Source organism: Brachyistius frenatus, unplaced genomic scaffold (genome assembly GCF_029030835.1).
Source record: "Brachyistius frenatus isolate BFR_SWC_R1_liver_20210118 unplaced genomic scaffold, ASM2903083v1 Contig_4, whole genome shotgun sequence".
Lineage (NCBI taxonomy): Eukaryota > Metazoa > Chordata > Actinopteri > Embiotocidae > Brachyistius > Brachyistius frenatus.
In genome coordinates, this window is record NW_027210603.1 from 6906018 (window position 1) to 6929583 (window position 23566).

General features: G+C 41.0%; 1 protein-coding gene and 1 non-coding gene across 3 annotated transcripts; one reads left to right on the forward strand and one right to left on the reverse strand.

Moving 5' to 3' along the window:
• The first annotated feature begins 70 nt into the window (after window positions 1–70).
• LOC138629340 (protein kinase C delta type-like) lies at window positions 71–22039 on the forward strand. 2 transcript variants are annotated; one of them, XM_069712973.1, is made up of 17 exons: window positions 71–128; window positions 12528–12655; window positions 12904–13176; window positions 15100–15268; window positions 16171–16202; window positions 16303–16388; window positions 17068–17197; window positions 17352–17452; window positions 17556–17640; window positions 17862–17980; window positions 18817–18990; window positions 19332–19423; window positions 19524–19586; window positions 19758–19896; window positions 20224–20412; window positions 20530–20658; window positions 20764–22039. In XM_069712973.1, the coding sequence occupies exons 2-17, from the start codon at window positions 12550–12552 to the stop codon at window positions 20920–20922; spliced, it is 2046 nt and encodes a 681-aa protein (XP_069569074.1). In that variant the 5' UTR covers window positions 71–128; window positions 12528–12549; the 3' UTR covers window positions 20923–22039. The 2 variants fall into 2 exon arrangements, with proteins under 2 accessions (XP_069569074.1, XP_069569067.1); XM_069712966.1 differs by lacking the exon at window positions 71–128 and adding an exon at window positions 755–900.
• Window positions 13615–13686, reverse strand: trnae-cuc (transfer RNA glutamic acid (anticodon CUC)). The gene has a single exon. It is a non-coding gene; the product is annotated as a tRNA-Glu (tRNA).
• Window positions 22040–23566: the final 1527 nt, after the last annotated feature.

Sequence of the window (23566 nt, forward strand, 5' to 3'; positions counted from 1 at the left end):
TGTGTGTGTGTGTGTGTGTGTGTCCTGGGACAACTACCTCTGTGAGCACCAGTTTCAGTTTTAGACCACAGGAGGAAGAACATTTTGGATGGTCCTAGTTTCTCACCCGTGCAACGTGCTATTTCAAGGTGAGTATTTGGTTTTAGGGTTAAGTTTAGGATTAGGTTTAATTTTGAGTTATGGATGGATGGTTAAGGGGCTAAGGAAGACATTATGTCAGCGAATGTCCTCATAAAGATAGTAATGCATAGACCAGCTGCCTGAGCGCACACATTGCCTTGATTTCCTGGTTTGCCTGTTCTGCCAAATTCACATTTTTTTCATTCGAGGAATAAAAATGGAGGAGAGTAACACTCAATCTACAACTGGAAAATCTCTCATTTACTTCCTGGTTTCCCTTGGCAACATCGATATGTTGTCTGATACAGTGTCAGGTTCATGTCAAGGTGTTACAAAGCAAACTTGGGAACTATGGGAAAATACAACATTACTGAGGCGAGCCAGCTTCAAGTGAAAAATACCACGTTTCAAATGTTGCCGGTCCAGTCCAGTCCTGCAAGTAGCGCAGCTTGACATTTAAATTAAATTAAAGTAAAAGTAAATGTGATTTATGTGTTAACTGCGCGATCTGTGTCAAGTTTACGTGTGCGAGTGTGCGTGTCTTCGGGAATTCACCTGGTTGACGTCACACGTTCGCTACACTGCAGCGCGCGCTGCCACAGCGCTGCAGCGCACATAACCTGGCAGACAGAAACAGAGGGAGCGTCGGTTCACAGCTGCCGACTTGCAACACTTCCTCGAAAACCAATTAAAGGTTTTTGAAGTCGAAACTTTTATAAAACTGCGCTTTCAAACATCAAACTCGCATCAAACTCGACACTTCCCAGTTCGGCGGAAGAGGTAAGTCACAGTTTCTTAAGAAAGTGGCTAAACTTTGGGAAAACTCGAGCTCGGTGTTTTACATTAGGGACGAGAACCTGCTGGTTCGCTGAGTCCTGTCTGTCAAAAGTCGCTTGTTTTTGCTTTGACCCTGTTTTGGCTGACGTGAAGTCTTTTAGAGAAGTAGAGCTCGACTGCAAACCTCGGCTGACATCAGTCGTAGCAGGTTAGGACTGCCTGGCTTTGGAAAGGAGTTGCTGTCGCGGAACGGCTCACTGTCTCAAAGTGTTAGTCATGAAAGTCATGTTAAGTGCTGCAGGTCCATTTAATGTGACAAAACTGAACTCCGCTTCTACTGACCATTGAATGCAACGCCGAGAAGTGTGCCGCTTAAACTCCTCTGGTAAAAGTGTTGTATCCTTTGACAACAGCCTGTTTTAATGATGTAGTTATTAGCCAGGAAAAAAAAAAAAAAAAAAAAAAAATGCAAACGGTGGAAACGCTTAAGATCATATTGTTGCTAACAGCCATCAGTAAAAACTAGAAATGCATTCATATAAACCATTCCTTTGGTAACAGATTAAGTAGGTACACTCACAGTAGGGCTACCTTTAAACATTCATATATCCATATGAGCAGTATTAATGTGACACAGCCAGTATATTTACCTCAGCTGCAATGATTTGTAAATAGATGGTAAATAGTAGATTTTCTGCACTTATAAAGGACTTTTTTTTTTTTTTTTACCTCTGCACTTTCCAATTTCCAATTAATCAGTTAGTTGATCGACAGAAAATTGATTGCCAGCTACTTGTGTAATCAGTTAATTGTTTTTGAGAACGTTTTTAATTAAAAAATACTCCTATTATTTGACTGCAGCTATTTAAATGTGGATATTTCCTGCTTCCTTCAGTCCTCTTAATAATACATTTATTAACTTTTGATTGTGGACTGGTTTTTTTTTTGGGGGGGGGGAGGCAAACCAAGACACTTTAGGCTGAAAATAAGTTATTTGCAGTTGTAAGTGCTGCTTTTTTTGTCCATTAGGCTTTAAATTCCATTATTTAATTTGAATGTGTTCCACTATACAATCATGCTGATGCAACTACATGCTTATTGAATAGTCCCGACATAGGTCCATGCATCTAAGTTTCACAGCGCATAAGCATCAGTATCTATTGCATCTGATTTACATCATCATGAATCATTTCACGTCAGTCAAAATATGTGGGTGCAAGCTAATTTCTTCATGTATGAAACTGGATAAGATTAGTTTTATTCATCATATCCAAGGCTTTTTGCTTTCTGGTGTGGTTTGACAGAAAGCTGTCAATGTAACAACAGCCCCAGACAGTTTAGCCAGTTTGTTGTTCAGCTGAGAGAGAAGGCCATGAGTTTGAAATATCAAATGTCCTTAGTTCAATGCACACCAGTTTAGCAATCTGAATTGCAGTTAGTAGTGACGTATAACTTCATTTGGTTGCCACAAACACATAGCTCTTATTTTGTTTTACAAGTGTGTCGTTTCTCAATTATTGGCTTAACCGCTGATGGATGGTAAGGGAGTATTGCGATGGCAGTGTTTCGTTTAAAGGAAGTGTCCGTGTGAAGATTACACTGCATTTTGTGGTTGTAAACAGCTTGGCCCTCTGAATCAACTGTAGCTGACACAACTTGTCAAACTCACCAGGTAACACCAAACTCATTACCCCCTTTTGAAATATTCCTTCCACTGCTTGCGAAAGTCTTGTGTCTCGCACTACAACACGGTTCTGCGTTTGTAGCAAGACTCTGTATCCTCCTGGTATTTGGTGGGGGCTGCACAGCTTGGTGAGCACAGGTAACATTATCTGCTTGTACTTACTGGTGTGTCAATATTGGCTTGTGGCATCGTGAGCTGCTCGGAGGACACAGTTGGGACATCTGCTCTGCGACAAGCTGCCCATGCAGCAATGATCCCCTAATAGTACAACACACACTCAAACACGTTACAGGCTCATATGGTATCGACAATGTTTAAACTCATATTAGAGTGTATTTGTATGTGTGAATAACTAATAATGTATTTAAATACAGTGTGAAAGAGTTGGGTATGCTTTATAGATGAAACCATAAAGCAGGCCCTTAAAGTTGGTTATTGAACCTAAAAAGTACTAAAAAATTATATAGTTACTGATTCAAATCATGCTTTTTGTTTATCATTAGAGCACCGAGCATCGGTGCGAAAGCCCTATTGTTTTTCGTAAAAATGTTCTTCTTCTTCTTACGTAAAGTGATTTGCCTTTTTGGAGGCTTTATCATATTCAAAAACTTATGAAAGTGGACACACATATGTCTCCCGGAGAAAAATGTCGTATTCTTCGAGTGGGCGCCCCCTAAAGAGATGCCCCGGCGGCCACATTTACCTAAATTCACGAAATCTGGTGGACACGTGTATCACACCTAGACGCACAAAAAAGTTACATTGCTCCGTTATGTCAACTCGACAGGAAGTCCACCATTTTTAATTTAGTCGCCATTTTGGGCGATTCTGACACGTACTTTGTCGAACTCCTCCGAGGGATTTTGTCCAACCGACTTGAATTTAGTTTCTATGGATAGAAAACATGTTTGGGATTAAATCTTCTTAAAATAATTTGTTTTTGTCGATGTGTGTGCCCGTAAAGAGGCGGCCATTTTGAGCGTCTCGCCATGAAACTACGAGTTGCTTTAAATCTTATGTACATGGACCGACCTTCTCCAAACATCACAGGTATGATAACAGCCCCGCCCTGAAGACCCCTGTGGGGTAATATTTGCTCATAGTCATAGCGCCCCCTGTTGGCCGGTGGAAATGACACTTTTCATACTTTCACATTCTACATCGAGCTGGTTGATCACATGAACGTAAAGTCGGGTCACAATAACCTAAACATGTAGTTGATGATATATTGAGACATTCGTTCGACTTTGTCAATGGGCGTCGCCGTGACGATGCGGCAAAGTTGGATATCTCGCCGTAACACAGGAAGTTGATGTTTAAGGTCAAAGGATGCTTGAAACCTCACGAAACGAAACCACACAAGATGTGTGCATCCTGTGTGGTCAGACCATACATCTGATGTGTTTTGCGAGTGGGCATGGCCAAACCGCTCGCCAGCGCCCCCTGCTGGAGACAGGAAACAAGACAAAAATAGCAACTTTAAGTGGGGGTACGCGGTCCCTCGCGCGCTGCACGTCGGGGAGATGGCGCGCGGGAGTGCGAGGGCCCGTACATCACTGCTTGCAGTTTTAATTTAGTTTACTTTTTAACGGGCCAAGTTGTACTACTGTTTGTGAGAGACAACTAACACCACTGCAGTTGAGAAATTTGATTAGTCATCAATTGAAAATTGTTTTGCGCAGCGTATCTCCTCAGGTTTTTTGTAAGGTACAAAACAGGATTCCTCTTAATAGAACACCTGCTGTTTTGTATACAATTAGACAGACAAATACAAACATGGGGGTTTGACACAAAGTGGCTAAATCCGCTGTGGGTGATGATAGTTTGTCTCTTCACTTGTCCTTGGTCTCTTGTCACTGCCTCTCTCTCTCTCTGTCCCACACAGACTCTCCACAAAATGGCATCCTTCTTGGCTCTCCTTGCTCAGATGTTATTTTGTCTGACTTAACTAAGCCTTTGTAAACTGTGAGTGAGGCAGAAATGGACACCGCTTTTAGTGCATGTGGAGAGAACACACAACCACACTCAAACACAGTGGCAGGATTCATTCCATGCTGGTATAGCAGGCTTGACGTTGTGCCAAAGACTCGTGATACTCAGAGAGAAGGGCGAGAAAATCGAAAACAAATCGTCCCCATCCACAGTAGTTACGCTGAAGTTAGTGTCCGTGTGTCCTGCAGGTCTTAACAACCCAGAAGGCATTTAACACCTGCCTGTATTGATTCGATTGAAGGCCATTTCCAGCCACAAAGTAAGATTATAAGAGTCAGTATTGCGGGACTAAATGTATGACAACAGGGATTTATCTGACTCTGACCTTGAGGCTGCAACATCAGCTCCTCTTCAAACCTTGCTCACTTTCCTTCCCTGTCCTAAATTAACCTGATCTCTCTCTGTGTGTGTGTGTGTGTGTGTGTGTGTGTGTGTGTGCGTGCGCGTGCGCGTGCATGCACGCGAGAAAGAAAGACAGAATTTAACGTCACTGAGGGGCAGATAAATGGATGCTATTTCTCTACAGCATCTGTAATAAGCTGTCTGTTGACATTACCTGTGTGTGCGTAGGTGAGGCGTATGCACCGTATGTAGTAGTATCTGGGAAGGGGTTGTTATTCATTAACCTTTGTTATTAAAAGAAAGGAAGGCTTTGATTCTTTCAAGCCAGTCTCCACTGAAATTCATTAAAGGCTTCTTTGTTCAAGGTTATTAGTGTAAGTGTGGGTGTGTGTGTGTGTACGCACAAGTATACCTATGTGCTTTTAAGGCAGTGTTAATGCGGTAATAATGCATGCCACCATGCCTTAGTGAGAGACATGCAGATTAAAGACAGTTTTGCGAGAATTACATGTTATGTTTTGATGACATTGTCCGTCAAAACGCAGGGGGTGAAAAAGAAAATCAAGTGATTTATTGGGCTCAAAGGGTCGCCCATATCAAATTATTACCTACACCAAGGAAGCTATTAGTTATCATATTTGTACAGACTAGCGGTTCACAAAAGTCCCAGATCTCATTACGGTTGTGTGGTCACAGGTTTCGGTTCAGCACATTTTCTGTGAAGTCTGTCTGCCAAATTCAGCATGCTTTTCATGTACTTGACAAAAAAGAATAACAACTGTGTGCCTTAACAAAATTCTGGCTGAGAACATGAAGAACATAAACACTCCTCATTGACAAATCTTGATTTAAAGAATAGGTTTTCTTTATGGCAAACAAAGAAATACAGTTTTGTTATTTTTCATTCAAGAAAATGGCTATATTGAAGACATAAATGTCATCAACATAAGCGAGCAAGACGGGGTTGCCCCCTTGGTTGTCTGCAAAACAGAGCTTTTTATTTCCCTCGGAAGTGATGTAGTGGGCAGTCACAGTTGGGTCACTTTCAGAAGCCCTGGAAGTCCATCCATCTGCAGTAGGAGCTATAAATGCTGTGTAGGACAATTTTTTTGCCCTGTCTGTTCATAAAGTTTGGGAATTACCATGCTGCTGAAGTGTCGGCAGGAGAGGATATTACAGCGTGGCTCAAGTAGTTTGTTGTGTGCAGATCCCGCATAGGGCTGCATATATTTGACTATAAACACCCCCGATGCTGTAGTTCTGCTTTTTGCCCTGTCTGAATCTGTTTGAATGCTGTGGAATTGCCCTTCACGACTCTCTCCACCTTGCACAGTCAAGTGAGACACTGTGTTGATGTCTTCTTCAATGGTTTATCATGTTTGAAGTATTGCTGCCAGCTTGTGTTGCACAGTGCTTGCACAAAGTTGCCATTTTTCATCATCATCGTCATCATCATCATCATAGGTCAGACTAAACCCGTAAAACTCTAATACAGTCGACCAAAACGATGCCGGCAGATGTTCCTCTGACTTACTGCCACGTGGCTTTTTTATATTTTGATTTGATTTTTTTTTTTTTTTTGCTCGTGGCTCATTACTATGGCACATACTATTAGCCAGCACATACCACTTTTTCGTGATTTCCAACGTGGAGAGATGAGCGTTCATAAAGTGTTGTTTCATGATGCAGTGCATGTTCACACACACAACCACACTGAGCAGGGTGTTGGTTGGAGGGCTGACTCTGATGCCGTGTTCAGACCAAAGGCCAAATGAATGTTTGCCCCGCGTTACTCGCGCGACTATGGCCACTCAAGTAAAATTTTAGCAACTTGTGGGGACGCAAATTCCCATCCTTTCGCGTCGCCCGGTGCGAATTCGGGGACATTTGTGTCTTTGCATTGACTTTGTACGTAATCGCCCCGCAGGAGTAATTCGCTTCGCATTTGATCTGAATATGGCTTGAGCATGCTTGTTCAGGGTCATCATAAATGTGTGGAGCATGTTTGTCCAGCTGTAGTCTGTTAGGTCGGCCACCGACTGGCCCGGCTCCATGGAGCCTGGATCTTCTGGGTCTGTCACGGACAGACATTATGTGTTGACAGCAAAGTCTCTGGAAGTGACTGTAGAAGGAACACAATCTTGAAGCACAGGGAGGACAGGTTTGTTGGTTGTGCGGGGTGAAATCACAGGGCAGATTCTTTTAATTTTCATTCTTCACATGTCTACATTTCCTGATATTGCTCACTGAATATTATACACAGTGTGGGAATATGTCAAATGTACCTAAAGGCATTATCGAGTGAGCCAGCAACATCTGAACAGGACAATCTCTCACAGTGGCTTGTATAATTGCACCGGACAGCTGTGTTTTAGTGGTGTATTTGGTGACATTGAAATTGTCTTGAAATGTCGGGTTGACTAATATTTTCAGGACTGTTTGACCTATTACGTATGTCTTTTTTTTCATCTTCTACCTTTATACAGAATTTTGAAGTCAGCTTTATTATTGCTCAAAGTCATCTTCTGTTACCAAGTCAGGCATAATTTCTGAACGTATACAACACCCCATCAAAGCCACATTCATCCTTTTTTAGTAGACAAACCCCAACAAACATACTTAAGCTGAAAACACAAGAAGATATTCAGTTAATAAAGTCAAAAGGTGTCAAAGTACTGAATGACAGGATATACCGATTGAATACTCGGCTAGCCCTGAAGACATTTTTCAACATTTCTTATGCAACTGAGTCCAATCTTTTTTGTTTGGATGCTATTTTCACATCAGACATTTTGGCTTACTGTCGTCGGAAAAACACAGGTGTAATAATGTCAATTATGGTTCTGCCCGATTTAAGTGTCAGTAAACCATGACATCTACCCAACATACACGATTCCCAGAACTCTGAGACCAAAGCAATTAAACTGGAATGTACCTGCCATCTGTGACATGTCCAAATGTCTTCCATGAAGTACACCTCACAGTGTTGAGTCAGTAGAATTTAGGCCCGGGCATTTCATTGTGGGTGTTAAAGCCTAGGTTCTTCTCTGCAGACATTTGGATTTGTCACAGGAGGGAAAACGCTGGTGTAATTGAAAACACTGATAATAGTTAGTTTCTTTCCATTTAGGTGACACACTGTCAGGAACCTGATGTTGTGAATGCTGGTTCACTGGAATGGCTTTCTGGAACATTTAATGACCTACTGTAGCTGAGTCATCTGTGCTGATATCACAGGTTGCACCTGTCAACATAACAGCGTGTTATGTAAAGTCAAATGTTGGTCATGAGAAAGGTGTGTTGCTCATATTCACGTTTAAATCCAGAATGTCTTCCACATAAAAAATAACGCCACCACACTAACTTTAAAATTAAAAGCTCGCTCATAAGCAATAAGTTGAGGTGTAATTGGACTATTTTGAAGTCTGACCCCTTTCCAGAAATCATTTGTACAACCCATAGACATCAGCAGACTCTTGATATGTTTCCTGATGGTGCTTTAACAGGCTTGTGCTACAGGCCCATTCCCCTCTTCTTTGGTTGTGGAGAGTTTTGCCTCAAGTCTGATGAGAAAAACACATATTCATTGGACTGAGGTCAGAACAATCCCCTGTCTGCTTACAAAAAAACTAACTGGTTGCCTTTTCTATAGGTTTGAAATCGCTGTCCTGCTGCTTGCTATAAAACAAACAAACAAAGGACTATGTCTAGTTTAAGATGGCTTCAAGTTCTATACTTTTCAACCAGTATGGGTGTAAACACGGATTAGGTATGCTTCTCCTTTGGATGTAAAGAAATCTTCCTTATAATGATGTATACTCACTTCTTATCATTGCTATGTGTCAAACCTGTATCGTTGAACAAGACTCCGGATCCCTATCCGCTGTTCGGTAGGCTCTATGTGGGGCCTACCACTTCTGCTACAAGCAGGTAGCAGAAAGTAAGGTGATGATATAAATAGCTCAAAAGAACAACATAGTCCTCTGACTTGTTATTTTCTGTAATTACATGTTCTTGCTTCAGACCTGTTGGTGACAGGTTGACGCACATATGCTGCCCAGCCTGTTAGACCTGCTTGATCACGGAGTCTAAGGAACACTTCCAGTAATACAGTGCATACCAAACCTTTGAATTGCTTGTGACGCCTCACTCAGCATAACTTCGATTATAGCCTATCTTTTGTAGACATCTTTGTTGCGTTTTTGCACAGTAATGGAGGAGCTGTTTTACATCATTAGAAGTAGGGGTATTATCTTGTACATCACAGGATTAACTGTCCCAAGGATTAATTGTTCTGTTTGTCTTCATTAAACATTAGTTTTGTAGTGAATTTCACACAAAGCATATAATTAAAGGAATAACACACCTCCAACTTATTCATGGCTCAGATGACATAAATATGTTCTATCTCAAGTCAAGTGGCATTCAAAGACAAGTCCTTATTCTTTTCTTTGGTACAAAGTCAACACAGGCACAACATGTAGGCGGTCCAGCTTTACATTTACTGATACTTTGCAGTCCATTTGTTCCAGGGAAAAACCTAAACGCTTACTTGAGAGTAGCTGAATAGCTCCTTGAAGACACACAAGGACATTCACACACATATAAACACTTTTATTTTCAGTAGGAGTCGATTTCATTGTGGCTGAATCTGGTTTCCACTCATGTCCACTGGTCTGCCTTCCAGTGTTGACTTTCTTTCTTTTTTCTTTCCCTCCCTCTTGCTCTTTTCCTCCACCCACCCCTTCCCCAATTGCATTTGCTCAACTTTTCCACTTTGTCAGGGGAAACAAGGCTCTCTTTTTGACATAATGTCTATGTGTACATAGGACAACGCACATGTACATAACAGAGAAAATTAGAAATTGACTACTTTGTGCATGTTTTTGCATGTGTCAGTGTACAAGACTTGGATTACTATTTTCTCAGCGTGTCTGTCTCTTTGTGTGCATGTATGGGAAGTATTATGGAGCTCTAATCATTTCTCAGCCCTCCTGACCTCAGAGAAAAACAGTCACTTGTTCATGGGTCTTTAGATTCCTGATTCTATTTCATGATAAATAATAATCAAAACATTTCAGTTGCCTAAAACTTTTCTACAGTTCTGTATGTGCTGGTTACTGAGTAACTTCGGACTTAAGCAGTTGGGGGTTAATTACAATATTTAAAGAGTACCTTAGTGACGGTTACAGAGACGTCACTGTTAGTTATTCACTTCCTCACCCAGACTGTTTGTTTGGGATTTCAAACCAGTGACCTTCAAATCACAAGCCTGTCTCTATTGGGCATCATTGCCTCCTACACTCCACAGATCCTGTGAATGAATCAGTACGTCAAGAATTATGTACAGCACATGAGAGTTTTACAAAGGCACATATTCACACCTGAAACAGGCTCAGTACAGGCACAGTACGATCTTGTAGTGATAGCAAAGAATACTGAAGAGGAAATTCCACTTCCTCTGCAAAACTGTTCCGCTACAAGAAGAAAACGTTAACAAACCTAATGCCTCCTCTCCTTAATCTGCTGTAGAGTGTCGCCCCAGCAAGCAAACTACGTGATGCGGATCAAACTAGAGCTCAAAATAGTATGTAGTCTTCCTTTTGTTAGCTGAGCAGCATGCAGGTTCATACATCACAGCACATACTGGTTCAGTCACTTGGGACCTCATAATGCATGACATTCAGCAAGGTCAAAAGCAGCATGAACACAGACAAAACCTGTCTCTTTATGAATAAATTATTTAAAAACAAGGAGGCTGTGTGATGTTCCTGTCCAAGAGTTTTATATAGTGTACATATTTATGCTTGAGATTAAAAGATTGACAAGTTTACATTTTGCTTTGGAGATGACTGCCCACAAATGTCGCAGAGTTGCTAAATATCATTGTGCAGTTAAAATTAGTTTCTGTTTCTCTCAAATCACAGGCTTCCCATCTTTGAAATACTTATTAAGCCAAGGTTGTGATAAGGGAGTAAGAGATAGAAGCTAGAGTTCTAGTTAAGGAACTTAAAAGTGCTCCAAAAATTCTGTGTAGAAATTCTTGGAGGAATTCAATTGGATTTTGTTGCTGCTTTGGGAATAAGATGTGGGTTAATGTGCTGTGGGTCATGCTAATCTGTGACAAAGCATCTGTGTGACTCTGGTGTGAAACAGCCTGGATAACATCAAAGGTTCAAAAAGTATTGGAACTTATCTTTATTTACGAGATTTGACTGGCAATGCAGAAAATATCTCCTTTTGTAATTTCTGTCACTATTTTTTAGCCATTGCTTTTACAGTAAAACAGTTACCTAGCCGGGGACACTGATTTTACTGAACACTGTCCCACAGCTGAAAACACAGGTACTGTGAAGCAGCAGTTGTCTACCACAAGACTTTTCCCAATAAAAGTGCTCACTGCTGGACTTTGGCAGTTTTCTTGCATAAAAGAGGTCTGATACCAGGTCAGCTTGTCAGATAAACAGTGACTCTGAAAAGACTGTTCAAAACTCCAAATTTTAAAACTCCAAAAGAACCACTTTGAGAGGAAGTAGACAAAACACGTGGAAAGCAGCCCTTTAATTTTCACTTTGATACAAAACCTATGACTGAAAGGATTTCACCCCAAAAGATATATAAAGAGGAAGAAAAGGCAGGTATTTTGTCGTGTTGCCACGACAGTTTTCAGATGTGGCCTTCAGAGAATTGAGAGAATTTCAATCTAAAACTAAATCACTCAGAAACATTTGAGGCACTTCTGGATACAAAGGTCAAAATACAGACAAAAGCAAATCTGAATGGTCAGTGAGATACTTCAGAGCAATAGAAAGATGAGGCGTTTTAGCCAGTCACTCAGTTAGGGACAGGCCAGAACTTCATCCAATACTAGTAACAGAAAAGGAAAAAAAAAAAAAAGGAAAAACAAAGCAAAGCTGCATAAACAGGATGACCATGACTTTCATGACAAGATATTTGTACAATCACAGTCAGTAAGAGATGAAAGTTAATCAGTTTTTTATTTTTTTTTAAAAAGTGGTCACAACAACAAATAAATGGAGCCAACTAATTATAGATAGCTAGGGGAAAAAAAAAATAGAAATCCAGGCTTAAAGAGAATCATTTTCGTAGCAAATATCTGAAATCCATGTGAAAATAGTAAACTTGCAAAAAAAACTTCACAATCCTCTATTTCATAATTCTTTTTTAACACTTTGTTTTGGAAATTTGACCCTATTTGATTTTCGGTTTCTTTTTCTGTCATTCACTCGTCCTGCTGTCATGGGCACAGTTCAAGATTACCACGGTTTCTTTCCTCTTTACTGGCAGGTAGTTTCCAAACTTATGTAAAATTGGAGACCTCGACTTCCTCTAGTTTCCATTTGAGGACACTGTTCACCACTGACCCTCTTCCTTCTTGTTTTAAGTGGTGAATTTAAGCAATGCAAGTACAAGAAGTAAGTGTGTGTGTGTGTGTGTGTGTGTGTGTGTGTGTGTGTGTGTGTGTGTGTGTGTGTGTGTGTGTGTGTGTGTGTGTGTGTGTGTGTGTGTGTGTGTGTGTGTGTGTGTGTGTACGGGCGCCTGTGCGAGGCAGACAAAAATCTAACTGTCAGTCTGTGTCTTTTTTTTCTAGGAGGTGTAGGTGAGTGGTCGCCATGGCACCCTTCCTACGTATCGCTATCAATGCGTACGACGCGGGCGCTCTGTCTCTGTCTGACGCTCCGATCTGTGCCATCAAGATGAAGGAGTCTGTCGACACAGGTATGTGTCTACTCTGAATTTTATATAGACAGGAAAGTGGCGCAGTAAGTAGGGAGACCAGACGTTCTGAGTTTAATTGCCTTAACAGTCACCATCTGCTGGGCTCAAAAACCTACAAGCAAACTGACTTTCCACCAACTCCAGGGGCTTTGTGCTGTAGTCATTCCTGTGCTGTGACTTTGCTGAGGCAGCAAACATGAAAGACTACCTTTTTTGTTCCCACTGATGAGCCCAATGTTCTTTCACAGAGCGAGGAAAGACCTTGGTTCAGAGGAAGCCCACCTTGTTCCCCACTTGGAAGTCCAATTTTGATGCTCACATCCATGAGGGGCGAGTCCTCGAGGTGGTGTTAATGCAGAGCAATGATGAGCCATTGGCCAAAGCCACGGTGGGCGTGTCTGTGCTGGCAGAACGCTGCAAGAAGTCCAAAACCAACGGATGTGCTGAGTTCTGGGTGGACCTGCTTCCTTCGGGGAGGGTTCAGATGGCTGTGCAGTTTTTTCTGGAGGACGGTGATGCAGGTAAAACTTGTATAACTAAAAGCACCCAAAAATGTAAAATTTTTTACAACTCTATTCTTCCTAAAAAAAAAAAATCATCCATTGTTTATCACTCAAAAGCTAATCTGCTTCATCAGGACGATTTGGGTGTGGGTTTGATTTTATTTTATTGATAGTTGACTGGAAACTTAAGAATGTGACCATATACTGTCATCAGCATTAGATTCAAATATTGTCACTTCCTAATGGGAAACGGAAATATGTGACATCACCTTTTTCTAGTTGCACCAAGCTCATTTCAAACAAGGAAGAAGGCCACAGAAAAGATCACACACAGATATTTGATGACATAATAGAAATTGTTCCAACTTTGAGAGAAAATTGTGTTTTCTCGCAGAATGCCATCGCTTGAAGCGAGACAGTAATTAAGAAAATATGTTCTGAAGACGTTTAAAAGTGTTCCCTGACCGGGAATCGAACCCGGGCCGCGGCGGTGAGAGCGCCGAATCCTAACCACTAGACCATCAGGGAGTGGTGCCATGCCTGAAAGAAGATAGCCCCTTAGCCAGAATGCTGGTGGGGACAACTCCCCCCACCTTGTTTCTTCTTTTTCTCTCTCTCTCATGTAACCTCACAGAAAATGACTCTCCTTCAGTGTTAATATGTAATGCCCTCTGCTGGATGTTCATCTCCCCAAACTGCCCCGTATTAAGCATGTACAGTGTTTTAGGCCTCTAAATCAAAGGTAAACATTAAATCATTGGGCATAAGGAGGCCGCTTAAATGTATTGAATAGCAGCATAAATTACCCACCTTTTGGCAGCTAGAGTTTATCATCATGTTGCTATTGTTATTAGCCTCTAAAAACCTTATTTTAATTTCACTTCAGCTGCTAGAAGCAGCAGTGAAGCAGAGCAGCACTGACTGGTAAATAAGGTATTCATGTCCCAGGTTAATAGCCCAGAGGGCAGACAGGAAGGCCGGCCTACAGTCCACTCAGCTGACACAGAGGCGACGGAGTTAGATTTCCAAACTGGTTTTGTGTGCTGGGAGTTTCTGTGTGGGAGCAGCACAGTCGGGGTTCACTGTTCCCACTTGGAGAGGGTCACTATTATGAAAGCGCCTCATACTCCATCAACTCCCTCCTACACACTCAACGGGTTTCCTGAAAAGCAGCCGGGAGTATTTTTAGGCATGTGTGAACAGCCCTCAGTACTGTCTGCCTCCTTCTGTCTGTCTTTCTCTCTCACTCCCACTTTCTGGCTCAGCCCACTGAAGCGCTGTGCAAACATAAACATCTGGCAGATAGGAGATTAGTTTATCTCCCTCACCTCATCACTCTTCCCGCTTTTCCCCATCTATCAATTGTCTCTTAAAGTCTAGCCCTTTATTGAATAGACCTCATATGGAGTTGCCCCTCTCCACTCCTACACACCTACCCTTCCTATCTCTTCCAGAGTTTCTGTCTTCTTTTGTTTACCGCTCTCACGCCGCTTTCCCTGTTTTCTCTGAATAACTTTTGACCCCTACCCTTTGACTTGTCTCAGTTTGCACAGCATATCCAGGATGGCATTCTTCAGTGTTTAATCTCCATTTAGTAGCAGCGCCTGTGGCCTCTCTCTCAAATACGGCTTTTTGACTAAATACCCCATTGCTGTTACAAGTGATGACAGATTTAAGTTAATTCACACGGTGTCAACATTCAAGGAACATCAATAAAGCTAATCAGCTAGATAAAAAAAAATAAAAAGAATAGTTAAATGAATAATTGACACGACTACTGCCTCAGTGCGTGCCTGATGTTGCTTTTAGTTGTCTTTCTTAATCATGTAAAAATGGATTTGGGTGACACTTCACAGTAATGCTGTTGGACAAACATGTTCTTGTCTGTAGTTTTAAATAGAAATACAAGCATTTGATTTGTAAATTGATCTGTTCCCTCAGCGCCATCTAATCCTTCAGTGAAGGTTGTTCCTGAAGATGGAGCCATGACCCTCACCAGGAGAAGAGGAGCTTTCAAGCAGCCCAAGGTTCATTTAATCAAGAGCCATGAGTTCACCGCCACCTTCTTCGGCCAGCCCACTTTCTGCTCTGTCTGCAGGGACTTTCTCTGGTGAGATGCCAAAGTCCAGCCTCGGTTACATGACAGCTGTCACAGTTATACCACTAAAATCCTAGTGTATTAGGTTGGTAAATATGTCAAAGATGTTGACTTCAGCTTGATTTGAGTATCTGTTGTTCCAGGAAGAGATTGTCGGTGTATTTATGTGCATAACCTATCCAGAGGAAGCTCATTTGCAGCATTACTATTACAGCTTTGATAGTTCCAGACCATAATTTGTGCTGTTACCCACTGCATGTTCTCTGTGTACCAAATGAGACAAAAATATCAGTTGTTCAGTAGGAAAAAAAAAGTCCAACCCACCAAGTGTGTTTCTCTGAAGATCAATTAGTAGTGGTTCTAGTTTCCTAAATGGAGCAATTGGAGAGGGGTGGGATGGGGGGCGGGAGGGGCACTATTGTGAGAATGATTCACTGTCCAGGGAAATACCATATGGCTGTCAGGTTGTGTTCCAACTATGTCAGCAGCACTAATCTGTGAGCCAAGCTCCTCCCATATCTCCCCAAACAGTATTATTTCTTCCTTTAGAGGCAGGCAGGAGGAAACCTGATGTCTTTTTTTTAGTCTGTGCATACACCCGTGACTCCATAACAGTATCATCTGGGTGTTTTGTACCCACAAGTTTCAATCTAATGATCTTAAAAGTGAAAAATATCTACCATATCAAAATCACTGCTGTGCCAACATGCATTAAACATTTGCAAAAATGATGTAGTATGGTAGCTGCTGCATAAAGGAGGCACCTTTATACAGAAAATGCTCTCTATGCAAGCTACAGTACTTCACTGTCATAACCAAAATCTTCTGTAAATATCATCCTGGATAGGTTGCTCAAATTCTGTAACTCAAGTGTTTATTATGTCACATTAAACTTGTACTTTTCTGTCATGTAGGGGGCTCAACAAGCAAGGTTACAAGTGCAGGCGTGAGTATTTTTTTTTTATTTTAACTGCTGTCTACATTTTCAACTCAAATTATTCCTCACTTCACAGTTAACACAATATTTGCTCATTTATTTCACCCAGAATGCAATGCCGCAATCCACAAGAAATGCATCGAAAAAATCATTGGCAGGTGCACTGGTACAGCGGCCAACAGTCGTGAGACTTTGGTGAGGAAAATTAATGTTCTCCGACACAAATGCAAAACTTCACCTCAAATCTGAGAGACAATGAAGGTCTTTCTGTTCTACAGTGTTACCTTTTATTATGTTTTATTCTTTCCAGCCAAGGTTCAATAATGTCTTTGTATTCTCTCCTGCTGTATTTTAGGAATCATGCACTGTTACAATGTAGTCCATTCACCATTATTTTAATCAATGTGTTTTCATTAAACAAAACATACATTTGTTTTTTTCTTTATCAAGTCAAGCCTCTAATTCTTCAGCACATTTGAATACTGATCCAAACAGATAAAGCCAGGCCCAAGTTTTCAAACAACATACGTTTGTGGAATTTCATTTAGTTTTTTACTTGTCGATCAAAAGCCACTAAGGATGTTGTCAAAGAGTCTATAAACTTAAAATCAAAATTAAAAAAAAAAATCTACTTTATTTCTTTCCACAACACGCATGGATAACGCAAAATGTGATGGATTCCCATTATTAGACCGGTAGCAAACGGAGGTCTGATAATCGATGATATTTGTCTGATGGATAGTTCACTTTTAGTTTAGTTTTTTTTTTTTTTTTGAAAAAATGTGAACATTGATGAAGAAATTTTCATTGTCTGCGGTGCCACATTCCAGTCATCAGTTACCAGCTGTCTGACTGTATTTCTGTCTCTTTGTAGTTCCAGAAAGAGCGTTTCAAGATTGATATGCCACATCGCTTCAAGTACCACAACTACAAGAGCCCCACATTCTGTGACCACTGTGGCAGTCTGCTGTGGGGTCTCTTCAGGCAGGGCCTTAAATGTGAAGGTGATTCTGAAGTGTTCTCTGTTTTTACTTTGACTGTAGTATCAAATATTTTATCTGTCTTTTTTCCCACCTTCTGCCATGCCTCTGACATTTTTCTCTTTCATTTTATTCCCCATCTCTTCTTGGCTGATCCATTTTTCACGCCGCTGACTAGATTGTGGCATGAATGTTCACAGTTCCTGTCAAAACAAAGTCGGCAATCTGTGTGGAATCAACCAGAAGCTCCTGGCAGAGGCTCTGTCTCAAGTCTCCCAGGTTTGCACAAATGTTTTGGTTTGTGTTGACTATGTGTAAAAAAAAGAAATAATCATTAATTATGGACGTTGAGAATATTTCAGCAAACCCTTTTCCTCCCTAGAAATCTATGAAGAAGTCAGATGACTCCGGAGCAGCAGATATTGGAATCTACCAAGACATCCCGAGTGCAAAAACAGATCCTAGTGGTAAGATGCGTTCACTGTAGCATAAACTTTTGTTTAAGGTGATAAAAAAAAGAAAAGAAAAGCTTTTTATCTTTAAAAGTACATTTTATTTATTTTTTTTAATTTAATTTGTCTTCCTTTTTTTTTTTTTTTTTTTTACTTTTGTTGTCTGAGTTTGCATGAATCTTTGAATACGAGTTTGAATATTCATTTACCCAAAGTGTGCAAACGTGTACTTGCAGCAGATGGCAATGGCAAGGACTTGAGCCCTGCCCCAGCCCCAACGACTGTTCCCCGGGTGCACCTCACCCTCAACCACCTGGTGTTCCACAAGGTGCTGGGAAAAGGCAGCTTTGGCAAGGTATTCCTCCATGGTGCTGATCTATAAATGCTTTTCCTCACTTTAACATGAAACGGAAGACAAATAATGTTGCACAAACCCGCCTATGCCAGTGATGTTATACAACAACAACAACAACAACAACAACAACAAAAAATCCAATTCATCCTAAATTCATTCATGTTTAAGTATTGTGGTTGAACAAAATATAACCTTGGAAATGGCAATGGAAAAAGGCAAAAACAAATTGTTTAAGAAGTCATATAAGGTTTATATCTTCATGTTTTAGGCACTTAAAAAAAATTTCCCCTCGGGGATTAATAAAGTAAATACCTACCTACTTGAATAGTTAAACGTGGCATTATTAAGACAAAGAAATGTGAATGTTTGAAATGACACAATCTGAATTCTAATGCAAGCAAGCTATGAACGGCCCCCATTTTCAAGACTTTGTCATCGAAGTGTATCATTTCTTTATTTAACATTATACTTTACACAGCAGCCGTGGACTGTTAGACCAATTTAGAACAAGGCGAGATACATCACTAGTTCAATATATCACCCACTGCCTCTGAAATGACTTCTGTCACATCGCAAATTGGAGCGGATGATGGTTTTCAGATGAGAAAAGAGTTTAGTTGTTCATCGTTCTGTATAGTAACATTTGATAAAAACATACAGTCATTTAAGGGTAACAGAGAAGCTGTGTGAAAGGTTAATTTATATTCAGATGATGGCACTGCATAGAGCTTAAACACCCAGTGTCCACCTTGAGATGCCCTTATCATGCTCTGATTGTACTCCATGAAGCGGGTGTGATCGCACTGATGACACACTGACATTTACTGACACCTCAGGTGCTGCTGGCAGAGCTGAAAGGTCAGGGGCAGTACTTTGCCGTGAAGGTTCTGAAGAAGGATGTTGTTCTCATGGACGATGATGTGGAGTGCACTATGGTGGAGAAGAGAGTCCTGGCCCTCGCCTGGGAGAACCCATTCCTCACTCACCTTTACTCCACGTTCCAGTCTAAAGTAAGCGCACACATGCTGAACATCTCTCTTTGTAAAACATATCAAAAGCATGTTCTCTAACAGGGAATCAACCCAGGCTGCAGCAGTAAGAGTGAGGATTCCCACCTGGTGATAAAAACCCAGACTTCCCCTCTGCCTTAGCTGAATCCCTTCTTTCTCACACACACACACACACACACACACACACACACACACACACACACACACACACACACACACACACACACACACACACACACACACACACACACACACACACACACACACACACACACACACACACACACACTCTTCTAATTTGTGTCTGACAATGAGCTGACAATAATGTGTTGTTTACGCAGGAGCACCTCTTCTTTGTAATGGAGTATCTGAATGGAGGGGACTTAATGTTTCACATCCAAGACAAAGGCCGCTTCGATCTCAACAGAGCTACGTGAGTACACTGGCACACGATGTAAGGAGCTATGAGTGGTGCAGCAATTATCATGTTCCACAGTAAATCGGTGCTTAATGGTTGTTTTCTCAACCATTAGATTCTACGCTGCTGAGATAGTAGTGGGACTGCAGTTCCTCCACTCAAAAGGAATAATCTACAGGTAAGACTCAACAACCACTCTGTACTTGTGTTTGCAGTCTCTATTCAACATGTTTCTGCAGCAGAGTGCACTGGAAAAGAATCTGTTTTTAGACTACAGCACTTCAGACAGAATATACAATAGCAGAACAAGTTCTACATCGTTTGTATTTCTTTCTGTGTCTGTCAATAGAGATCTGAAGCTGGACAATGTGATGCTGAGCAAGGACGGACACATAAAGATAGCAGACTTTGGCATGTGTAAAGAGAAAGTGTTTGGAGAGGCCAGAGCTACCACATTTTGTGGGACACCAGACTATATCGCACCAGAGGTTAGTTTCAGAGCCTGGTTGATGTCACATTTTGGGTTTTCATGTTGTACCTCTTCATCCAAATTGTTGCAAAATACATTTGGTGTAATAGTCAAGCTCCTTAATCAGCCATGCATTTCTGTCTTTTTTTTCCTTACATGTGCCAGTCTATATGCCCCCCTTGTGGCTGCTAGTGGCATGGCAGCATTTACAGATTACACTTAAGCAGAGTCATTCACTAGTCTTCTCTCTGCAATACTAGTAAACAACAACGCGATGCCTCCCGTCTTTTACACCATGAGTTATTGTTCTACTTACCAGTGTCTGATGAATTGTCTCCCATCTCAGATCCTGCTCGGACAGAAGTACACATTCTCAGTGGACTGGTGGTCTTTTGCTGTGTTAGTGTACGAGATGCTGATTGGTCAGTCACCTTTCCAAGGTGACGATGAGGACGAGCTGTTTGAATCCATCAGGTCGGACATCCCTCACTACCCTCGGTGGATCACCAAGGAGGCCAAGAACCTGCTTGAACTGGTGAACAATTTGCGTTATTAGGCATATTTTGTACATGTTATTTTACAGTAGTATTACAGCGAGTTGTTTTGTGTGGTTCTGTATTGAAATGACTTGTCTCTTCTGTCACTATTTTAGCTGTTTGAGCGAGATCCCAGTCGCAGGTTGGGTGTGGTGGGGGACATTCGTGCACACCCTTTCTTTAAAACCATCAACTGGACAGCCCTGGAGAAGAGAGAAGTGGACCCCCCCTTCAAGCCTAAAGTGGTATGAGCTTATGATTTTGTTTTTACTCATTTGTGTAAATGTGAATGCATGAGCACCTCAGCACTCTTTGTTACCATACTGAAATACCTGACCTGCAACCCACAGAAATCCCCCAGTGACTGCAGCAACTTCGATCGAGAGTTCCTGAGTGAGAAGCCGCGCCTCTCCCATGCTGACAAAAACCTCATTGACTCCATGGACCAGGCGGCGTTTGCTGGCTTTTCCTTCATCAACCCCAAACTGGAACATATGATAGGCAAATGAAAAAAAAGAAAAAATGTCATCCTTAGCTCAGCACTTCAAAATTGGCTCTCATCCTGTTCACTTTATCTTCGTCTGATTTAAGGTCAACTGGGCTTCCACTCGACTGAGTTTTTTCAGTTCCTCTTTCGAAAGATAAGATAAAATTATATCAAGATGTTTGCTGGCGTCGAAAGCAAAAGTCCTGTCTCAGCTGTTAAACTACACAAGTGTAATAAAAAAGACTACAAAACTTCAGGAGATGAAGGGAAATTCTTAAGAAATCAGTGTTACCATAATTAAATTCTGGGGGGGATAGTCAATAGTGCGCTCAGTCTTTCGTTACCTTTCTGTCATTTTTCCATTTGATCAAACCTTGAATCTATATGAATCATTTAATGCACTGTATAATTAAATTTGATTTCACAGGCACAAGCACAACACCCTTATTTAGCTTGCTGTATGTTTCCCAGTGCATCCCCTCTGTGTATACTGCGTGACAGCACATGCATACAAGCACGTGGGTGTGTGCAGGTATTTTATTCCGATGCAGATGGTGCTCTAGTAGATAGTAATTGTGTCTATTGGTGAATGAATCCTCAGCTGGTCCTGAAAAGAATTGTACAATAAAAGTGGAGTGAATTTAAATTGTTGAATAGCTGAATTAAGTATTCATTACTGCTTGAAAAACTGGAGATTCATTCCCCAGAGTGTCACATACTCTTAAAAGAAATAATTTGTTTCTTTACCATAGACTTTTACATGGCATGTTTTTTTATGCACCACTGGTATCAAACTTCACTGTCATCAAACTAAAAGCATACTACAAACATACAAAACAGTTTCCTGGTTCTCATCAGACTTACTGGAAAGTATTGCAGCTGATGTGTGGTACAATACCTGTACATATGTGTTGAAGGATGTTATTTTTATGGGAGGGAGGGGCATTTCACTGTCATGACAGACCTTTAATATGTCTTATATTACTTGAAAGTAGGAATTTTAACATGAAAATAATAGTGCCGTATACAGAAAATCAATATGTATGTTACCATGAGCTGTCTGTGAATTATGGGTGTCCTTTTTTTACTCTCCACATCTTTTACATGTGATTCTAAATAAATATACTGTAAACTCAAAATTCCTGTCAGAGGTTGTCTACTTTCATCCATTTTGCATTTCAGTTACATTTGTTGTAGGCTCATATGTTCCCAGGCTTGACATGTAGAAGCTCCTACAAGAACTAAACTTGCATTATAAAGAAATTCCAGTGCTGATCAGTGTTGTGCTCCTCTGGTCTCCTCTGGTTGTACCCAGTGACTGTTACCTTTTAGGTTCATATATTGTAGCTACATTGTGGCATTGCTTTTGCAGTACCTTCTGTAAGGCCACTAGAGCATTTCCAAGTAACATTGGGATTTTATCAGTATGAGCGAAAGACTTGTGATACTTTACTGCCACCTAGCGGCCAGGTGCTTAGCTTGCACCTCAAAGAGTCGACAAAAGGCGAGGAGACATTCTTGCAGCGCGCCACGCTTTATGACCTGTGCTCGTCCTCTGTCCCCAGCAGTGTCCATCCCACTGTCTGCTGCAGGGTGTGAATACTGAACAAAAAACAAACATAAACGAAAAGCTGCACCGAGAGTCAAACCCGGTTCAAGTTGTTGATAGATTTGCTTTCACGCAAACAGCTTAAAACCCAATGCAGCATTAAAGTTGTAGGCCATTTTTTTTTGTATATAAAATGATTCAACGCAGCTTGAATGGAATGATAAAATAAAACAAACAAAAATAAAACAAACAACAAGTCAACAAATACTTTCTTTTAATTGTATTTTTATTTGCTAAACCCAGTTTTCTAATATTCGTCTTTAATTGAAAAGCTTCATTGTGAGCACTTCACTTTAATAAAAAATAACCGAATAGATTTGGGAATAAATGCCTGCTTCCTTTTGATTTATTCATGGGTCTCCGATTGTTTCCACTCTTCGTGGAAGATCCGATCGCTTTTTTCTGTAACATTTAATGCAGGCTATTGTTTCCGCCTGGGCGCATGCAAAATCGCTTATATATGTTTTGTTCTTTTGTTAACAGGCGTCCATAACAGGGTTGGTCTATTGTGAAGGATTATCTCACTGGCGGTCAGGTCTAAGTGAGCGGCAAAATCTGTTTCAGACAACGGATTAGGCAAAATAGAGGCTTTCCGAAACGAGACATGCACTTATTTCCTAAAGAAAGCTCGTTTGTAATACCAAATAGGTGGACTTTGAGCATTGCACTTACAGTGGCAGCGCATATTTCCAGCAGTTTCTCCCGCCCTCTCTTCCAAACCCCCCCCCGACTTGACATCCCTGTGCTGCAGCAGCAACGACATATATAGAATTAGCATTATGGTGGGGTTATTACTGTGATTATTGTTATTTATTTATTTATCAGAGTGCTGGCTCAGTCAGCCTTTTGTGGCGCATAGTGTACTATTTTATTCACTTAAAAAAATATTGCACAGGAGGGAAATAAAGCAAGTCGAGGTCATCAGCAATAACACAGTCTATAGGCTACTTCATGACAGAACGAATTGCTTTTTTGTGGCAACTACACTTATCGAAAGTGGGTCGATTATATGTTCAATTAATTCCAGCTGAAGCATTAACTAAGTGTTGATTCCGCT

Excerpts from the sequence above, each read along its gene's own strand:
- LOC138629340 (XM_069712973.1), top strand. The coding sequence starts at position 12,550 with ATGGCACCCTTCCTACGTATCGCTATCAATGCGTACGACGCGGGCGCT. Across the intron at positions 15,269-16,170 it reads GTCTGCAGGGACTTTCTCTG|GGGGCTCAACAAGCAAGGTT; the intron begins GTGAGATGCCAA and ends TCTGTCATGTAG. Across the intron at positions 16,203-16,302 it reads GCAAGGTTACAAGTGCAGGC|AATGCAATGCCGCAATCCAC; the intron begins GTGAGTATTTTT and ends TATTTCACCCAG.